At 40.2% G+C, this 17,611-nt stretch overlaps 1 protein-coding gene across 1 annotated transcript in view; it reads left to right on the forward strand.

Annotated features, from left to right (window-relative positions):
- CFAP44 (cilia and flagella associated protein 44) overlaps positions 1 to 17,611 on the forward strand; it is a 49,296-nt gene that overhangs the window by 18,903 nt on the left and 12,782 nt on the right. Inside the window, exons 14-25 of the mRNA XM_064466604.1 lie at positions 2,267 to 2,476; positions 3,425 to 3,535; positions 5,249 to 5,401; positions 7,299 to 7,517; positions 8,003 to 8,145; positions 9,487 to 9,757; positions 11,706 to 11,761; positions 12,198 to 12,360; positions 12,680 to 12,810; positions 13,757 to 13,956; positions 14,377 to 14,545; positions 15,486 to 15,663. Of these exons, the coding sequence (XP_064322674.1) occupies positions 2,267 to 2,476; positions 3,425 to 3,535; positions 5,249 to 5,401; positions 7,299 to 7,517; positions 8,003 to 8,145; positions 9,487 to 9,757; positions 11,706 to 11,761; positions 12,198 to 12,360; positions 12,680 to 12,810; positions 13,757 to 13,956; positions 14,377 to 14,545; positions 15,486 to 15,663 (2,004 nt within the window). The remainder of the gene's footprint in view (positions 1 to 2,266; positions 2,477 to 3,424; positions 3,536 to 5,248; positions 5,402 to 7,298; positions 7,518 to 8,002; positions 8,146 to 9,486; positions 9,758 to 11,705; positions 11,762 to 12,197; positions 12,361 to 12,679; positions 12,811 to 13,756; positions 13,957 to 14,376; positions 14,546 to 15,485; positions 15,664 to 17,611) is intronic.

The following is a 17,611-nucleotide window of genomic DNA, read 5'->3' on the forward strand; positions in this document are numbered from 1 at the left end:
AGCTGATTGCCAAAATAAACTGTTCAGCATTGCAAAACGGACTCAGTTAAGTTTTACAAAAGTTGGTACTAAGCACAGTCTGAAAAATCAAGGGTATTTAGTCTACCTAGGAGCATTTTAAATCCCATTAGATACTTGCATATAGCTTAAGGTGCTCAAATATATTTGAAAATCTGTGCTATTAATCTAAGAAAATTTCATCCAACATATTTTGAAGCATCTGTACACTGTAAAATCGTCATAAGCAAGCTAGCAACACACAGGTTAGATAAGTGAACGGTGACATGGATTTAAAACTGCCTGAATGGCTGGGCTCCAGGGAGTAGTGATCAGCAGCACAAAGTCCAGTTAGAGGCAGGCCTCTAGCGGTGTACCCTAGGGGTCATTACGGATGCCAATGTTCTTCATTAATTACCTGGACACTGGAAGAGAGCGCATCCTCAGCAAGTTTGCAAATGACACAAAGCTGAGAGGAGTGGCTGGTACTCTAGAGGGTTGTGCTGCCATTCAGGGGCTTCTGGACAGGCTGGAGACTTGGGCTGGGGAAAATGTTATGAGATTCAACAAGGGAAAATACAAAGTCCTGTATCTGGGGTGGAATAACCCCAGGCACCAGTACTGCCTTGGGGCCCACCAGCTGGAAAGCAGTTCTGCAGGTAAGAACCTTGGGATCCTGGGGGACACCAAGCTGACCATGAACTATCAATGCACCCAAAGAAGTCCAACAGCATCCTGGGCTGCATTAGCATGGGCATTAACGGCTGACTGAGGGAGGTGATCCTCTTTACTCAGCACTGGGGAGTCCACATCTGGAGTGCTGGCTCCCTAGTAGAAGAAAGATAGTCACTTAATGGATGGAGTTAAATGCAGAGCCATAAATTTGAGGTCCATGAGTGACTCTCCTTGATGATTTACTGAGCAATGCTGTTGTACACCTGCTTATTACAGAGGGGCTTTTTAAGATAAGACATCACGGGCTGATGTCCCCAGATAACAGGAAGACAGTTACCCCCAGCTTCCTTCTGAACTGTAAACTTTTTCATACCTAAGATCATACTTTAGCCAATTGCTCTCAGAGCTTATCAATTCACCCTCATCTCTTCACACAGCAATTCTCCTTCTGGTCTCCTTTCTGGTGTGCATTAATATTGATCTGTGCCACGTCTCAGCTTGTAAATCACTTCAAGACACTACCATATATGGCTAATATCAGCTAAATCTGCAAGTCCAGATAGATCCAGCTAAAATGCGGGCCTGTTTCTGCTAACTCTTCTCTCACAATTCAAGCCTGTCTACATAAATTCTCCTATGAAGACAGGCTGGGGGAGTTGGGGCTGTTCAGCCTGGAGAAGAGAAGGCTCCAGGGAGACCTTATAGCAGCCTTCCAGTACCTGAAGGGGGCCTACAAGAAAGCTGGAGAGGGACTTTTTACAAGGGCATGTAGTGATAAGCCAAGGGGTAATGGCTTTAAACTGAAAGAGGGTGGATTTAGATAGATATAAGGAAGAAATTCTTTACTCTGAGGGTGGCGAGGCACTGGAACAGGTTGCCCAGAGAAGTTTTGGGTGCCCCATCCCTGGCAATGTTCAAGGCCAGGTTGGATGGGGCTTTGAGCAACCTGGTCTAGTGGAAGGTGTCCCTGCCCATGGCAGGGGGGTTGGAACTAGATGGTCTTTAAGGTCTCTTCCAACCCAAACCATTCTATGATTCTATGAAACTGGATTACCTACAGGGCCTATGGTGAAGACTCCATAGCCTCCTCTTTCCATCTGAAGTAGCTCTTGATGTCTGTTGACAATTGTACTTTACATGGAGTCAGCCAGTCCCGAGAGTCTGGTGCCCTCACCTCTTAAAAAATCATACCCACATTTGATGCCTAATATTATATTCAGGGTAATATAATAACTCCTTTTTTGAATTCCAACTCCTCAGGAAGAAGCTACTGATTAATTGTATATCAGTATGAGTTGCCTCTTCCTCAGAGGTTACAGCCACATCCTCATTAACATTTCCAGTCTCAATGGCATGTTATCAGTAAGAAAAACTCAATGCAAACAAAAAAATAACCCCCAGCCCTCCCACTCACTTTATGGTAGTGTGTTAGATAGGATAAACATTTCCCTTATATGAAACATTCTTTGTACCTTAGCAACACTTCCACGTAAGATGAGTTAGGGGTTTACGCCAGAGCATGTGCCATATAGAGTCTTCTCCTAAGCTCTCAGATGTAGACTGTGACTTTTTTTCTTTGTTCTTCCACTCAAAGGTAAATCCTAAAGGAGGCCTAATTGCAGTGGGGTTTGAAGATGGCGTTGTCCGCATAATTGAAGTTTATGATCCCAAGGGACTGCGCATTCTTGCAGGACAGACCAATACAGATAATGCAGAGATAAATCTGAAACAAGTTTTCAAACCTCATGCTGCTGCAGTTACAGCCTTGGCATATGAACGAAATGGAGGTGTGCTTGCCACAGGCGTATGTATCGCTTCTTTTGGTTACTTTTATTCAGCCACAGATGTAGAGGTTATTTAAAGATATAAGTTAAAGTTTGTTTGCTGACGACATAGTTATACTTCTGTTATTGGCATTGATCGCTTCTTGTAGTTCTCTGCAGTGCTGGAGGAAGAGAAGGATGTGTTTGCACTCACATTTGTTTTCTGAAGGAAAGCAACCGTGCAATTCATACAACTAATTTTGTGAATTACTGGACTGTTTAGTATGAACTCTATAATCCCCTTTGAAGATGGATTTGGTTTGGTTTGGAATTAGTTTAGTAGTATCTTGGAACTAGTAAAGGTAAGTCCATTTGTACACTACCTTGGCAGCACTCCAGTTGCTGCCCAGCACTGCTTGGCCTTACAACAGGATTGACCAGTTGGTGTGTCAGTGTGCCTGCTAGTCTTTAAGATGATTTTCAGTCAATGTCATCTCTCTTCTTAAAAGCTAGCCTTCAGCCATAATCACTACATTTGCAGTTACATGTTCCTTGAGCTGAATTACCATGCATTTAATTTAATGCAGGATTTAAGCTGCCATGCATCATGCTGTGCACCAGTTCTCAATTTTTTTGTAAAAGAGGGTAATCCGCCTGTGCTGTCTTATCTGAAAAATCAGGTCTGAACCTGAGCTTTAAAGGAGCTTCTGGGGTAATGGGGGGAGAGCACATGGCTGGGGATGCTAGGTGAGGCCCATCAGGGCAATTAAGGGCTATGGGTGCACTCAGGGACCTGGAGCAAGGTGGGCAGGATTTTTATTTCCTCCCTGTAATCATCATGGAAGTCCAGTTCGAAGTTCCAAGGCACTTCTAAGTCCCCCTGTTGAGCCACAAAACGTTTGAAGTATGTGTTTATGTCATAAAGTATTTACAGTCTTTAGAATTTTTGCTCAGCTTTGATTGTCATCTCTGTTTTTTTTTTTTCTCAGAGTAAAGACAAAACTGTTTTCTTTTTTGCTGTTGAAGATGAATATGAGCCGATTGGATTCATCTGTGTCCCTGGGCCTGTGCGGGCATTACAGTGGTCTCCACCTTCTCATGTGAGTAATGCATGCTTGTTTTCTTTCCTTCTCTACAGTGTCAAATTGTGAGTTTGAAAAGAATTTCCAGTGAAAACAGATGAAGGTCCATGACCCTGGCCATATTATCTATAGACAATGCAAAAGATGTTTTGTTACTCTGTTCTTTGTGCTGCTTCGGAATGACACATAGATTCTGTGTAGCTGTATCTCTGGTTCAGTCACTTGGGACATATTTTGGACTTTGGATAATAAAGAACAGAAACATATGCAAACCACAAAATTTTGCCCAGCTTTTTGAGTTCCTGCATTGAAGAAACAAGCTTCTGCCTTAGCTTTTGGAAGGTCTTAGTCTTCTTTGATAGAAGTTATTTGAGCATTATTGCCTGTGCCTTTTGCCCATGTTAAAACAGGCTTTTGCAAAGCTGTCGGACCACGTTAAGAAAGCTTTTGGGTGCTTCTTGGAATTCACACTCTGTGTTTGAAGTGTGTCAGTGACATATTCAAATACATTCTTGCTAATATTTTAAAAGTTTTATAAGGTTAAAGTAACATCTGAAATTTTGGTTGGTCCAGTATTCTTATTTAGAAGGGAGATTGTTTATTATATTTGGATGCCAACAAAGTGGCCAGCAAGATACATTTTACTGGTGCACAGTGGCAAAGTGTAGCTATTATTGCTTGTTCATGGGAACTGATAAAAACTGTGTTGGCAAAAAACCTCTTGCTGATATGAACTCTATCTTACTGCAGCAATGACAGATCTTGACCTGACAGTTGCCTTTTGAGTCCTTTCGTGAGGGCAAGGTACTCCTACTTACTAAAAAAGCACCCGTCATGTCTTTGATATGTTAGATTCCCTCTGAGTAATTTTGTCTACTGGTATCAGGTCTCCACTGCTAGGTGTGAATGCTTACTAAACACAGGACAAGTATCTGAGTGTTACACTGCTTTTTTTCTCTTAAAAAAAATTGGGGGTTAAATACTGTATATTTAATGAATGCATTTGTAAGGCTGAGATTTTATAGACACAAAAACCATATAATTCCTAGTTAAGGTTCCCATAGCAACTCTAATATGCCCCCTTTGCACATTTTTGGTGATCGGTCAGATGAAATAAACCTCTCTCTATTCTGCAGATAGCCTATGAAAATGGAAACTAAATGCAGACTTTCCTTTTAAAATCTCAAAACACTAAATAATTATTACCCTCACCTTGCCTATTCTTCCTAACTTTGTAGTTTAAAGAAGCTGGCAGGTTCCGGCAGAGAAAAGTAAACTCAAAGCTAAATAGCATTTGGCAAGATTCTGAGCCCAATCTTGAAGATATAAGGTGTTTATTAGTATCAAAACATATGAACTTTCATACAATTATCAAACCAAAACCTCAGCTCCTAACTTTTGGGTCAGATCCATCCTTTAATTTAATCAAAATCCCAAAATATGATCGTGCTGCTTCCAAGCCAGACAGTGTCAGAATGATAGCTGTTTTGTATATGCCAAGGATTTCTTCAATCCCTTAGCTTTGCCTAGGATACATAGCATAAAAGAAGCTCACTGATTTCTGTCATCCATTTAAAAGTGTCCATTTAAATAAGAGCACAGTTAGAGTTAATGCCTCCTGGCTGGAGCTTGGCTTTGTGCCTATGTATCTTCTGACTAACTTTTTCCCATCTCTCTCAATTCCACGTATACATCTGCCCTATAGTTGCATTTTTTTGTGTTTTTTTGTAGGTGAAGAGCACGCTGCTCATTCTTTGTGAGAATGGCTTTGCTCTCCAGGTTCCTGCCCCTGTCCCTGAGGAACAGGATACAGTGTCCACCTATCAAATAAAAAACCTGCCAACACAGTACTTCCATTTTTGTAGTATTAAATCGCGAATCAAGGTAAAGAACTCTCCTGTGGAGGAATTTCATGTTTTTCATGTGCCAGAAGACAAAACTACCCAAAAAGGTTTCTAGTCCCTGTATTGCATCATAGGATTTTTGCTAAGCTTCTTGAAGGGGAAGGCCAGGTAAAGTCTATTTGTGGCTGAGTTTCAACATTTGAAATTACAAGTTGTTGTTTGTTTATTCAAATAGAACATACGTCACACTGAAAGCATGAAGTGTATTTTGATTAGAGTTGGAAGATAGCATTAGTGAAGGGGAATGGTAGTATAGTGCATTAGTTCTCAAAATATTTTCATTTTGGTAATTTTCAGAAAAAGTATTTTTCTTGTGGTTGATGTTAGCCCTGTAGGAGATTCCTTTGAACAGTCATAAAACACCCATGTGGTCACTTTGAGGCAAACATGAAACATCTTTTTTTTTTTTTTTTTTTAAAGCAGTGATATACTTCTGTTTTTTTAAATGTTGTAATAACCTTAAAAAGGGGTTAGGAGGTTTTTATTGCTGAATGACAACTAGCATTTTAAAAGATACGTGGAGCCAAAGGAAAAGAGTTATGCCAGCTCTCACCCACAGTTAATTTTGTGAAATTAAAAAGCAGGCTGGCGTTAGGCTCAGGAGCAGAGCTCCAGTGAGCAGGCTCTCAGCCCCATGCTCGATCCACCACGATCCAACAGCCTTTCTGGTTCTATTCTTAACCTGCAATTTTTCTGCTTTCTCTATTAACTGCTTCCATCTTCTGAGTGGTGCATTACCAGATGTCAGGCAAAGCCCCATTTCTTGTTATAACTAGGAGGAAGTCAGCATTAAGGGCAAAGATTTCATGGTGGTTTTCTCACAGAAGAACTACAAGGATGATCACAAAGCTAGTATACACATGTAAGAAAAGACTGAAATAATGTGTATGGAGTTTTGTTGGGTTCTTTTTTAGTCAAAAGAAAAGAATATTGTTGGGAGTCACTGTGAATCTTTAAAAATAGAAAAGGTTTCTACAGAGAGAAAAATTAATTGTTCTCTTTTTCCTCTGGGAATAGATAAATAATTAACCAACAGGATGTTTTAGGTAAGATGTAAGGAAAGATTTCTAACAGTAAGGGTGATGAAACACTGAAATAGTTTGCGTAGGCTGTAGAGTTCATGCAGCAGGAGATTTTTAAACGGTAGGTCAGACGAACATCAGCCAATAATGTTTAAGGTTTAGCTGATTATGCTTTAGGGCAAAAGAATGCTCTTTTGAGATCCTTTCCAGACCTTTCTTTACGATTTGCTATTTAGTATCCTAGGAAGATCCTGTTTTAATGTTTGATATTTGTTTATGCTAAAGTAGACTTGAACAGAAAAGGGGTTTTAAAGGTTTTATAAATTTCCAAATGTCTTCCCTTCCTTGTTCAGAAGAAGTAAAGTCCATTACAGCTTCTCTCTTTTACTCTACATCAGTGATACACTAGAACTTGGGAATTGGAGTTCAGCTTTCCAATGCTTTTTCTTTCTCCTGGGCAGGCAGAGGACAGGGCTTAGGAGTTCTGCAGAAGTGGTATGCTAGAAGTGGTTAATATTGGGAATAGTCTCTCTGGGGAAATGCTGAAGTCTGCTTCTCATGCAGAAGGGTTTATTTTTCAGAGGACCATGAGGTACAATGCTTCAGAGGAGGAAAATGGGGGCATTCCACTGGAGACTCCCATGAAGTCTGGCTGATCTCTGCTTAGCTGATGGAAAAGAGATTTCTCTAGATATATATATCTATATATCTATCTATATCTATATCTATAGATATAGATACAGATATATATAATGCCAGGACTGCCTTGGATTTTAATTTGTAAAACTCCTTCAGTCAGTAATGTGTGGAGTGCCTTGGTTTCATGTCTCTGCGTTTTTCTGCTTGTTGTAATAGCTGGAAGAGGAGATTGCACTGAGAGAGAAAAAAAAGCAGGAGAAGGAGAAAGCAAAGCTTGAATGGATAAAGCAGCAACAGGAGATGGGAAAGGAGATAGAAGAAGAACCTGAAGAGGAACCCGAAGAAGAGCCATTGCCACCTCTGTACATACCAGAGGAGCCCAGTCCTATCCTCTGTGGGTTTTATTCAGCACCAGGAAAATTTTGGCTTTCCTTGGTAAATCAACTTTTATTTCATGTTGATGGGATTGCAAGATGTGGCAACCTTCCCTTCACATCTGGGTGCCTTAGAAAACTGATTATGTGAAACCTGCCATCTCTAGGACATGGAATTCCCTTCATACTTGATAGTTTCAGTGGTCTTTGTGAAGTAAACCAATAGTGTCACTCCAGTTCAGATTGTTCAATAAATTCCCATTGTATGCTTCTTGGTCATGCCTGAATTGGCACAAAGACTAAGCTGTTCCCTCACAAGCAGAAGGTAGAATCTTAATATATTGGTAGGATGGCTTGTAATGCCAGTGATCATGATAGATTTTTTTCTCTGTGGGTAGATAGGATGTCTAGAAGTTCGGAAGGAACATTTTCTAACTTATTGTAGATCCTTAAGAAAGGAAGAATTATTCTGAAAATTATATTTACCTGGTCAGCTGCTTCAGTGTTCTTTTTGTCACTATTTTTTATGGTCATTCTCCTCTTCAGGGTGGGTATGACTCAGGGTTCCTCTATCATTGTGAATTCTCAAATGATCACCAAGAAGACCCTGAAAACAGGAAAGATGAACCCTTTGAAGTGATTCCTGTTGAGGACACTGACAACAATCCCATCCACCAGATCTCCTTCTGGTAAACATTGTAGTGTAACAGATAGCTTTGTGTAAAGCTTGATGAAATTGAACTTGCAAGGGAGGAGGGTACACTGAATCACAGAATTACAGGTTGGAAGGGACCTCAGGGATCATCTAGTCCACTATTTTGTCCCTTTTTAATTGTGGCTCAACTCTATTATGCAGGAACTCTCTCTGGTTTTCCTGGCACTGAATTTCACTTGAAATTCCTAATAGGCACAGTTGGGCACTGTGTCTGACAGAATAATTGAAAAAGCCCTTCAAAGATAAAAACATCTGATTAGGACTCAAACATCCTAGGTTGTAGAACTCCAGGAGAACCATTAGAAGACTCTGCAAATTGTGATCACCAGAACAGCAGTTCTTTTTTATAGTTAGCAAAGAGAGGACACAGTTAGCCGTCGAGGAGAACATGGCAGGATCAGTATATCCCTCTTGTGCAAAGAATACAGGCTTCTCAGGACATTCTGTGAACTGGACAAATGAAAAGGGTGAATTATTTTCAGACTCACAGCATTAGGTTCCCAGTAAGGCTAGGCGTGTTCTGCGTGTAAGGAGGCAGGTTTAGTTCAGGCTTTAATCTACAGCTGGCTGCATTCACCACTATCTGTACTAGATGGAGAGCAGGGAAGGAAAACTGTTTTCCTAGCTCTGAACTTGGTGTCTGCTACCCTGCCCAACTCAGGGCTGAGACCAGTTCCATGATGCCCAGCGAGTGCTGGAACATTCCTGAGCAGCCAGTTTGCTGGAAAAAAGTTTGTAGTAGTATCACACATACTTTAAATGGTCCAAATACTTTGCTCCCAACTTACAAACTTGAGAAAGCTACATTTGTTAAACTAGATTAGCTTTTTTTCAAGTATCATGTTTTGAGCTGTGGCCTTACATGTTACAAGTTTCCTCATATGAGGAAAGGCTGAGAGGCTTGGGGTTGTTTAGCCTGGAGAAGAGAAGACTGAGGGGGGATTTAATACATACTTATAAATATCTAAAGGGTGGGTGTCAGGACGATGGGACTATGCTCTTTTCATTAGTGCCCAATGACAGGACAAGGGGCAGTGGGCACAAGCTGGAACACAGGAAGTTCCACCTCAATATGAGAAAAAAATTCTTTCTTGTGAGGGTGACAGATCAGTGGAACAGGCTGCCCAGGGAGGCTGTGGAGTCTCCTTCCCCAGAGACATTCAAAACCTGCCTGGATGCATTCCTGTGCCCCTGCTCTGGGTGTCCCTGCTCAAGCAGGGGTGTTGGACAAGATGATCTCCAGTGGTCCCTTCCAACCCCAACCATTCTGTGATTCTGTGAAGTTGCCTGGTTTTTCTTGTTGCTTATTTGACAGTACCAGCAGACTACTGATGTTCTGTGGGATGCAGAATGGTGCACTGCGTGTTTATCGTCTCCAGGATAAAGACCTCTCAGTGAATACCCTGAAGGAATACTGGTCCTTCAATGTACATGACAATGATTATGGCCAGATCCAGGGTATCTGTTCCAGTCATGATGATAGATTTCTGATTACCTGTGGTGGAGATGGAAACATTTTTACTTTCAACATCTTGTCTCCAGAGGATGTTCATGAAGAGCTAAAAGCCAAAGTCCCCTCTCCTAGGGTAAGCCACTACCCTCTTTCACTGAATTAGGCCTATTTACTGTGACAGTACTGCAGATGGGCAAAATGCAGTTCAATTATTTGGCATCATAGATCTTTCAAAGCAAAAGCCAAGGTTTTCTAAACAATTTGGAAGAAGAGCTCTTGCAAAACATTCCCTAATAATCATGCACTATGACTGCAGTGTTTCTACTCAATGTTTTGTGTTTTTCTCCAAATAAGCATAGTATGTGTTGTTCACATTTAATATTCTACTAGTCTTTTCCCACTTAGAGGTGTAATCATGCCCATTCCTAGAATGAAAGAAGCACAAGAATTTGTCATACTTAATACCTGTCTTGGATTTAATTTCAGCAAGGTATGATTCTGCTCTGGATGGGGATTCTAGAAATGATGTTGAAGAATACCAGATATATAGCTTCTCAGTGCATTTAGTACCATTGATATATTTACAAGTTGGATTTTTTTTTTTAAATTGGCAAAATAGCACAGCATGATGCTGATCCTGTTGCTCTTTCACTCTTGGACAGCATTAGCAGTAATCATTTTACAGGTATCCTATAATCAGTGTACAGCTCGTCACCTTTATCCTGTTTGTACAGATGACACTGGAACTCAATAACAGTTTTACTGATAATAGACAAGAAGAGAAAGGTGACAACTCCTGCAATGAAAATGTTTAGACTTTATTGAATTTTTTAAAAATCTTGAGTGCCTGAATTAAACAAATAGAACTTGAAAGAAACAGTGAGACCTGTTGAGTAAAGAAGTGCTATCATGCACAATGACTTTTTGAGTAGATATAAATTCGGTACAGTTTAAAAATCTTGAAAGTGGCAACATAAAACAAATTCAACTTTTACATATTTTTAATATTTGTTCATAACTACATTTTGAAAGACACTTGATGGGGGAGACAAAGAGGAAATTGTGATTTTGGTCATTTAGTCAAATTGTTCACGATTAGTTGGAATTCTTTACCAGTATCACAAGAATATACAGCACTGAGAATAGACTCAAAATTATTTTCTTAAGTTAGGTGAATGATTGGAACATGTGACATCACAGCCTTGGTAGCTCCAGTATTACAAGTAGTGATTGGTATACAATTATAAAGCATATACACAGTTTTATCATTTTGAGTATATAAGTAGCTCTATATAAAGATCTTTATGGTCAATGTTCAGGCTAGCAATGTTGCTTAATGGAGTTTTTTCCCTTATCAAAGTATATCTTTGCCAAGTATCTCTTCTAGTTTTAAGTCATGTGGAAGATTTTAAAAATTCCGTCTTTATTAAACTTAATGAGATTCTTAGAAAGTGAAATACAAATCCTCTGAAACTAATTGAGTTAAATTACAGATCGATTCAGTACGACTGTATTCACTGTAGAGTCATAGGCCCTTCTCTTTTTTTAGAGCATGATTGCCTAGGGAAATGAGGCTTCTGTGACTGCAGTGTCCATCCATCTGTCATTATTCACAGTTAATAATTGTGAACCCATTATGCAGTCAGCAGAAACAAACCAGATGAATTGCACATGTAACTTGGAATTAGCCCAGGCTATGTTGTCTCTTGTCAACCTGGCAGTGAGGGGAGACAAGAGAATTGGGTTTGGGGGTAGAGGAGCAAAGATGTTATGGGATGGAGTAAAGTTAGGACAAGCAATGACATAATGGTTAATGTTGTTGGGGAGGATATAGGATTTGTGTTATCTGTCCCTAAGAACTGTGTTTCATTAGTTCTTTTACACATAAACCAACTTTATTGATTTTTGTTCTTGAAATATTAAAACCTGATATTTAAGGCCCATATAGCAATATTGATCATGGAGGTTTCTTCTGTTTTTGTGAGAGGCAATGGGAGCTCTGTCTTAATGTTTGTAAAAGCTTTATTGCCTGTTTAAACTATTATTGCTTGTTTAAAGGCAAGGCAACATTTTTATTCCAGAGTGGTCTTGAGAAGGAGAAGGCTACTGAAGACATTGAGGATCCCAATGCCTACAAGTAAGAGATGCTTGGATAATGATGAAAGAGATTTTCTAGTGTTGGTAGCGCTTTCTCCAGGCCACATATTTCTTTTTGCCCTCTAAGAAGAGGGAGGAGTTGATCACCTTGAATTTGGGCTATCTCCTTGTTACGCACAAAGTTTTTTCAGCCTTTCCCTCCATTTCATCTACTTTTCTGTGGTAGTAATTCAGATATGGTACTGTGAGGCTTACTTAAGTAACTTCAGACTACCAAGACAACACAAGGTCAAGGTCCTTGTGTATGTTAGGACAATACAAATATGCAGCAAGATGATTCTTTTCTAAGTTACCTTCAGAGCCATTGAGTTCACTGGGAGTTTAAGGCTGTCAAGGAAATCTAAAGGGTTACATAAACTGTAATCTTTCCTCTCTTCCATTGAGATAACACCATTTCCTTTTTCATGCATTTTCAGCATTGAGGAAGTCAAGCAGAAAAAAGAGTATGAACGGATAATGAAGGAAGCTGAAGAAAAGAAAAACAAGAAGAGGGAGGAGTTAATTGCACTGAAGCATGAGTTTCTTTTTCTTCTTCAAAAGAATCAGGAGTTGCCCAAGCACATGCAGCTGCACAGAGAGGTACATTTTATAAGGATCATTTACCTTTGGAGGCACCTTCTTCTAAAAATGTTGCTACCTGATGTGTTGGGGCCAAATATGTCCAACCCTTTGGATTAAGGTAGCTCTTTGAATATATAATTTGCTGGGACTTCTGACTCACAGCTGATAATTAGCGCCATTTAAGAAGCATGTGGGAAAAGTGTGGTTCTCTGTGGAGATCTGACTAGCTCCTGAAATTAAGGATTGTGTTTATGTGTATGGAGCTCTGGTAAAAATATTTATTACCAAAACCTAGTAGCCAAGATAATGTGATGCTGGGTTTTCTGTCTTTCTGCAGCAATATGAGACGGACCATAGGATCTTTGAAGAGCTGGAGAGGCAGACAGCACAGAGAATCCAGTTAGTGCAAAAGGAACTGGCTTGGGAACATGAGAAACACTTGATTGGACTGCAGAAACTACGAAATCAGTAAGTACCACTTTTCTTCTACTTTTCCCTCTGACCTTGCATGGGGCTTATCATTTACGAAGTTGTACCTGCCACAATGAAAAAGAATGTTATTTTTATTTCCTCCTATAATCAATATTTCTTCCGTTCTGTTATGATTCTATTCTTATTTTACTTGGAACTTACACAAGAGTATATATTGATATTTGGGTGTACTTATTCTTTTGAATCTTTGATAAAAATTCAGATAGGCAAGGCAAGGAAGTAACTTAATTCTGATTCACTTCTATCTGAAGAAAACTGGGGTGGAAGGGTGAGACTAAGTTTGCCTGGGTTTTTGTTGGTAAGTTCAGTAATAACCAAGAACTCTTACTGGAACTTTGAAGAGCAACCTATGAAATGAACCCCTGTTTTTCAGGCACGTTGCGTGTCTGTCAGATATTTTAGTGTTATTGCTACCCTGAAGTTCCCTATACAGGTTAAAGTTATGAAATGAACTTTCTCAAGAACACAAGTTTAAGCGTGAGGTACATTTTGGGTTGATTTTCTTAAATCCAAGTATATAGCAAAAGGTGAATTCCTAAAAATAAATACACAATAGAAATAATACACAAAACAAAAACACCTCAGGCACACAGAGTGGGTGGCTGGAAAAAGACTTGAATGAATATGTTTTTAATTAGTCCTTAATGGAAGATGAAAGATATTCTCATGAAGAACCTGGTGTAAGTTTCAATATTGGAGAGATGTTAATAAGTTTATTCTTGAGTATCTCCATTCCTAGACTGGGTAAAAGTCAGTAGATAATGTCAGATATCATCATGCTATTAGTTACAGACTTGTGTATTTACATGTAATGATTATATGTGCAATAAATAAACTGTGTTATTCATGTCCTTTTGGTCAAGGAAAAATGGTAGGTTGTGCCTACTGACATCAGACAGTTTTGTCTAATTTTGTTTTTCAGGTTTCGAGACTCACTGGAATTTGACACTGTTGTTGTTCATGCTATCCAGAGCAATCATCAGATTTCCACCTACAGACTTCTAGCAATGTCTGAGAAATACTACCAAGATAAGGAATGTCCATCATGGAAGAGGACAGTACTTAAACGGGCATGGAAACAAGCAGAAAAAAGGGAGATCGTCGGAGAGACAGGGCATACAGGTAGGGCTAATGATGACCATTTAAATCTTATCAGTAATATGGTTTCTGTATTTCATCTCAGTTTGTTATCCTGAGTCCAAGCTAAAAAAAATATAATTTCTTTAGGTACAGGTAAAGAAATATAACTGTGTGTGGGTGGTTTTTTCCGTTGCTTTTTTTTTTTAATACCTACATACGTAGTAACACACATACATTGTTTTTCATGTTTAGGTCAACGTCAGCAATTGTCTGTCAACCCCGTGGGTAGAACATGACTAAGAGTTAGGTCAAAGAACCCAAATATGTTCAGAACATCCACTACGCTGGAGCTATACCTATCGACACCAGCTCTACAGGAGCCATCCCAGGGGGTTTCCAGTAGTCGGGACTGCACTGTGCTGCATGGTATTTACATCTTCATGTGGTTATTTTTTGGTCCAGATGCTGAAAGAATTTTTGAGGGCGAGGCTGAAAAGCTGAAGACGTCAGAGGTCCAAAAGGCAACCACACATTATATAGAAAGCAGACATGAGAAAATCAGAAGAATTGTGGAGAAATCTGACAAGATGAAAGCTAAGATCATGAAGAGGAAGGAAGAGTGGGATGAATTGTGAGTCTTGAACTGGACTCTGTGCCCTTTTAGTTCCACTTCTTGTCTGAGGTCAAGTAAAGCTATTTAGCTGTCATATGGCACTAGAATTTCTCTGTCTAGTTTTTTTATATTCGTAATGGTTGTAATTAAAACAGATGAGTTTTCATGTATCTCTGAGTCTCAAGAGAGCATTAAAATCTTTCAGTTAGTTTCTATGGTTCTTCTAAAATATTAAAACACTTGAATTCAGCATCTTCAGATAGGGAGTAAAAAGGTGTCTGAATCAGTCATGACAGAGGGACACCTAGACCATTACAGTCAACTCTCAGTGAACCGTACCAGCACCACATAGAGCAGGTGGTGTAACAGCTGACTTAGGTCGGTTGTACTAACATCATTGCCACTATGTGAGTGTCTGTGATATGCCTTCGTGCTCCATGCTGGTCTTTATCTTGAGAGGGAAGAAGGAGGAGCAAAGCATCTTTGAATGCTTGTGGAAGTGCAGAAGTTCTTCATTAGGAGACAAATGAATCGGACCAATGTAGAATCAGAGTAGAAGGCTTTTAAATATTATTAAGTGCTTAACAGTATAGAGTAGGATCAGGTATTCTGTGCTCCAGGCTGGTGGAGTGTTGACACATGGCTCCCCGAGACTGAGAGCAGCATGTACTTGCTAAACCCAGAACTCAGTCCAAGTGTAGAGATTGAATGTGTCCCACGGCAGAGCTATGTTATAAAAGGTTTTTTGGAAAAAAAAAAATCTGAGGTTTTTGTTCAAATGTGCAAGGATATTCTTCTCAAAGTAGCCATTGGTTTCTGAAATACATGTGTGATTCTTGATCCCTAGCTTACCTCCCAAGCCTTGCTGCAGAAATCAGAAGGTATGAAATGGCCCTGTTTGTTCATCTGTATGCTTTCTGTCTTAACGTTCAGCTTTGTTTTGTTTTGTACCTACCAGATACAAAAGCAAACCTAGTGATGACTATGAGAATCCCAAGGCTGTTGAAGACATTAGAGAAGCACAGGAAAATCTGGGATGTTATAAGCTGAAGACTGACACTAACTACAGAGTCCCTGAACACAAGCGTATGAACACCGAGAAGAAGGTGAAGCAGCTTACATCCCTGGAAGTGTTGGTATGTAAACTGATTCATTGATGTGCGTATTTCCCCCTTTTTGCGGGAGGGAGGATAGTGTATTAGTCACTGAAGAAATATTTTGAAAGGAAATCAAAGTGAATGTGGGAAGAGGCCTTGAAGGACAGACTGCCTTGAGTCAGCTTTAGTTACAAATCAGCCTTTCTCTTGTGAACAGTTAGTGCTTCACCAAACTCAAACCCGAATCAATCCAGGATAACTCTCAGCTGGCTCTTCTTAAACAAGAAAGAGAATTTACCTTTTCTAGTACTTCAGCAGGAACATCTGTCTTTTTGAATTCTTCAAAGAATCTTATCATCTAGTAACTGGTATCCTTTCCTTAAAACACTGAGCTAAACAGCCCCTGCCATGAGATACATATACAGAACCAGGGATGTGAGCAAGGACAAGTGTTACTGGTGGGGCCTCTCCATATTTGCACTTTGGCAATCACTGCTTCTGGGTACGAAGCATTGGAATCTTCCTGAGAAACCAGGTCTTTTGGAGCCACCTTTCTGTGGTAGGACCACATGTTTTTTAACCACAAAGACTTAAGAAGCTCAAATGTTGTGCAGTGTTTTTGTTGCTTTCCTTGTGATTTTCCCCCCCATCCTTCTTCTCACAAGAACTGTTTTTCATTTTATTTGGCTGGAGTGCAAAAGGGTGACTAATTTCTTTAGCTAAAAGAACAATGAAGAAATATATCTATTGAACTTGGATGTGTTCAGTTGCTTTTTGGTAGGAAGGCTTATTCTTGCCCTGCTTACTGACAGAGGGGCCTCTTCATTGCATGGTTTATATTTGTCTGGCAAAGTGTAAATTATGCTCTCAGTAGCCCTGAATCTTCTCCAGTCTTACCCTCATGAACCGGTTGCCTAATCTCAGGCACCCTTTAAGCTGAGTCACTTTGATTGCAAGGTCTAAGCATTACAGAAGCAATGCTGCAGTCTCAGGGGACTTTTTGGATCATTTTAATTTCGCACATGGGCTCCAGTACTTCATTGTGGTGCTGATGTTACCAGATACCCAGTGATTAACCTAAGTCAGTAGGACAAGCCAGAGGGAAATTTTTCACAGCGAGGACAGTCAACCATTGGCATAACCTCCCCAGGGAAGTGGTTGACTCGGCCACGTTGGACACCTTCAAGAGTCGTCTGGACAGGGTGCTGGGCCATCTTGTCTAGACTGTGCTCTTCCTAGAAAGGTTGGACTAGATGATCCCTGAGGTCCCTTCCAACCTGTGATTCTGTGTGATTGTGTGAAACAAAAGGAATAGTTCTTGTTGTAAATTCTAGGTTTATGCACAGTAAGAATTTCAGTTACTTCAGGTGGCTGGTGTATAGGGTTGTTTTCTTTTGTGAAGATCAGAGAAGTTTCTGCCAACTCTGTTAATGTTAGATCACAGTCAATTATTATTTCATGTGAAAAGAGTAAATTAATATAGCATCTCCTTATCACAGAATGGTTGAAGTTGGAAGACACTTCTGATGGTAATCTAGTCCAAACCCTCTGCTCAAGCAAGGCCATCTAGAGCAGCTTGACCAGGACCACGCCCAGATGGCTTTTTAATATCTCCAAGGATGGAGACCTCACAACCTCCCTGGGCAATCTGTGCCAGTGCTTGGTCACCCTCACAGTAAAAAAGTGTTTCCTGATGTTCAGAGGGAACACCTGTGTTTCAGTTTGTGCCCATCTCCTGTTGGCAGTCACTGGGCACCACTGTAAAGAGCCTGGCTCCATCCTCTTTGCACCCTCCTTTCAGGTTTATATATATTGATGAGATTCCTGCCCCACCAGCTTCCTCTTCTCCAGGCTGGACAGTCCCAGCTCTCTCAGCCTTTCCTCATATGAGAGATGCTCCAGGCCCCTAATCGTCATAGTGGCCCTTCACTGGACTGTCTCCAGTAGTGCCATCTCTCTCTTGTATTGGGGAGCCCAGAACTGGACA

The sequence above is a fragment of the Phalacrocorax carbo genome, chromosome 1, assembly GCF_963921805.1.
Source record: "Phalacrocorax carbo chromosome 1, bPhaCar2.1, whole genome shotgun sequence".
Lineage (NCBI taxonomy): Eukaryota > Metazoa > Chordata > Aves > Suliformes > Phalacrocoracidae > Phalacrocorax > Phalacrocorax carbo.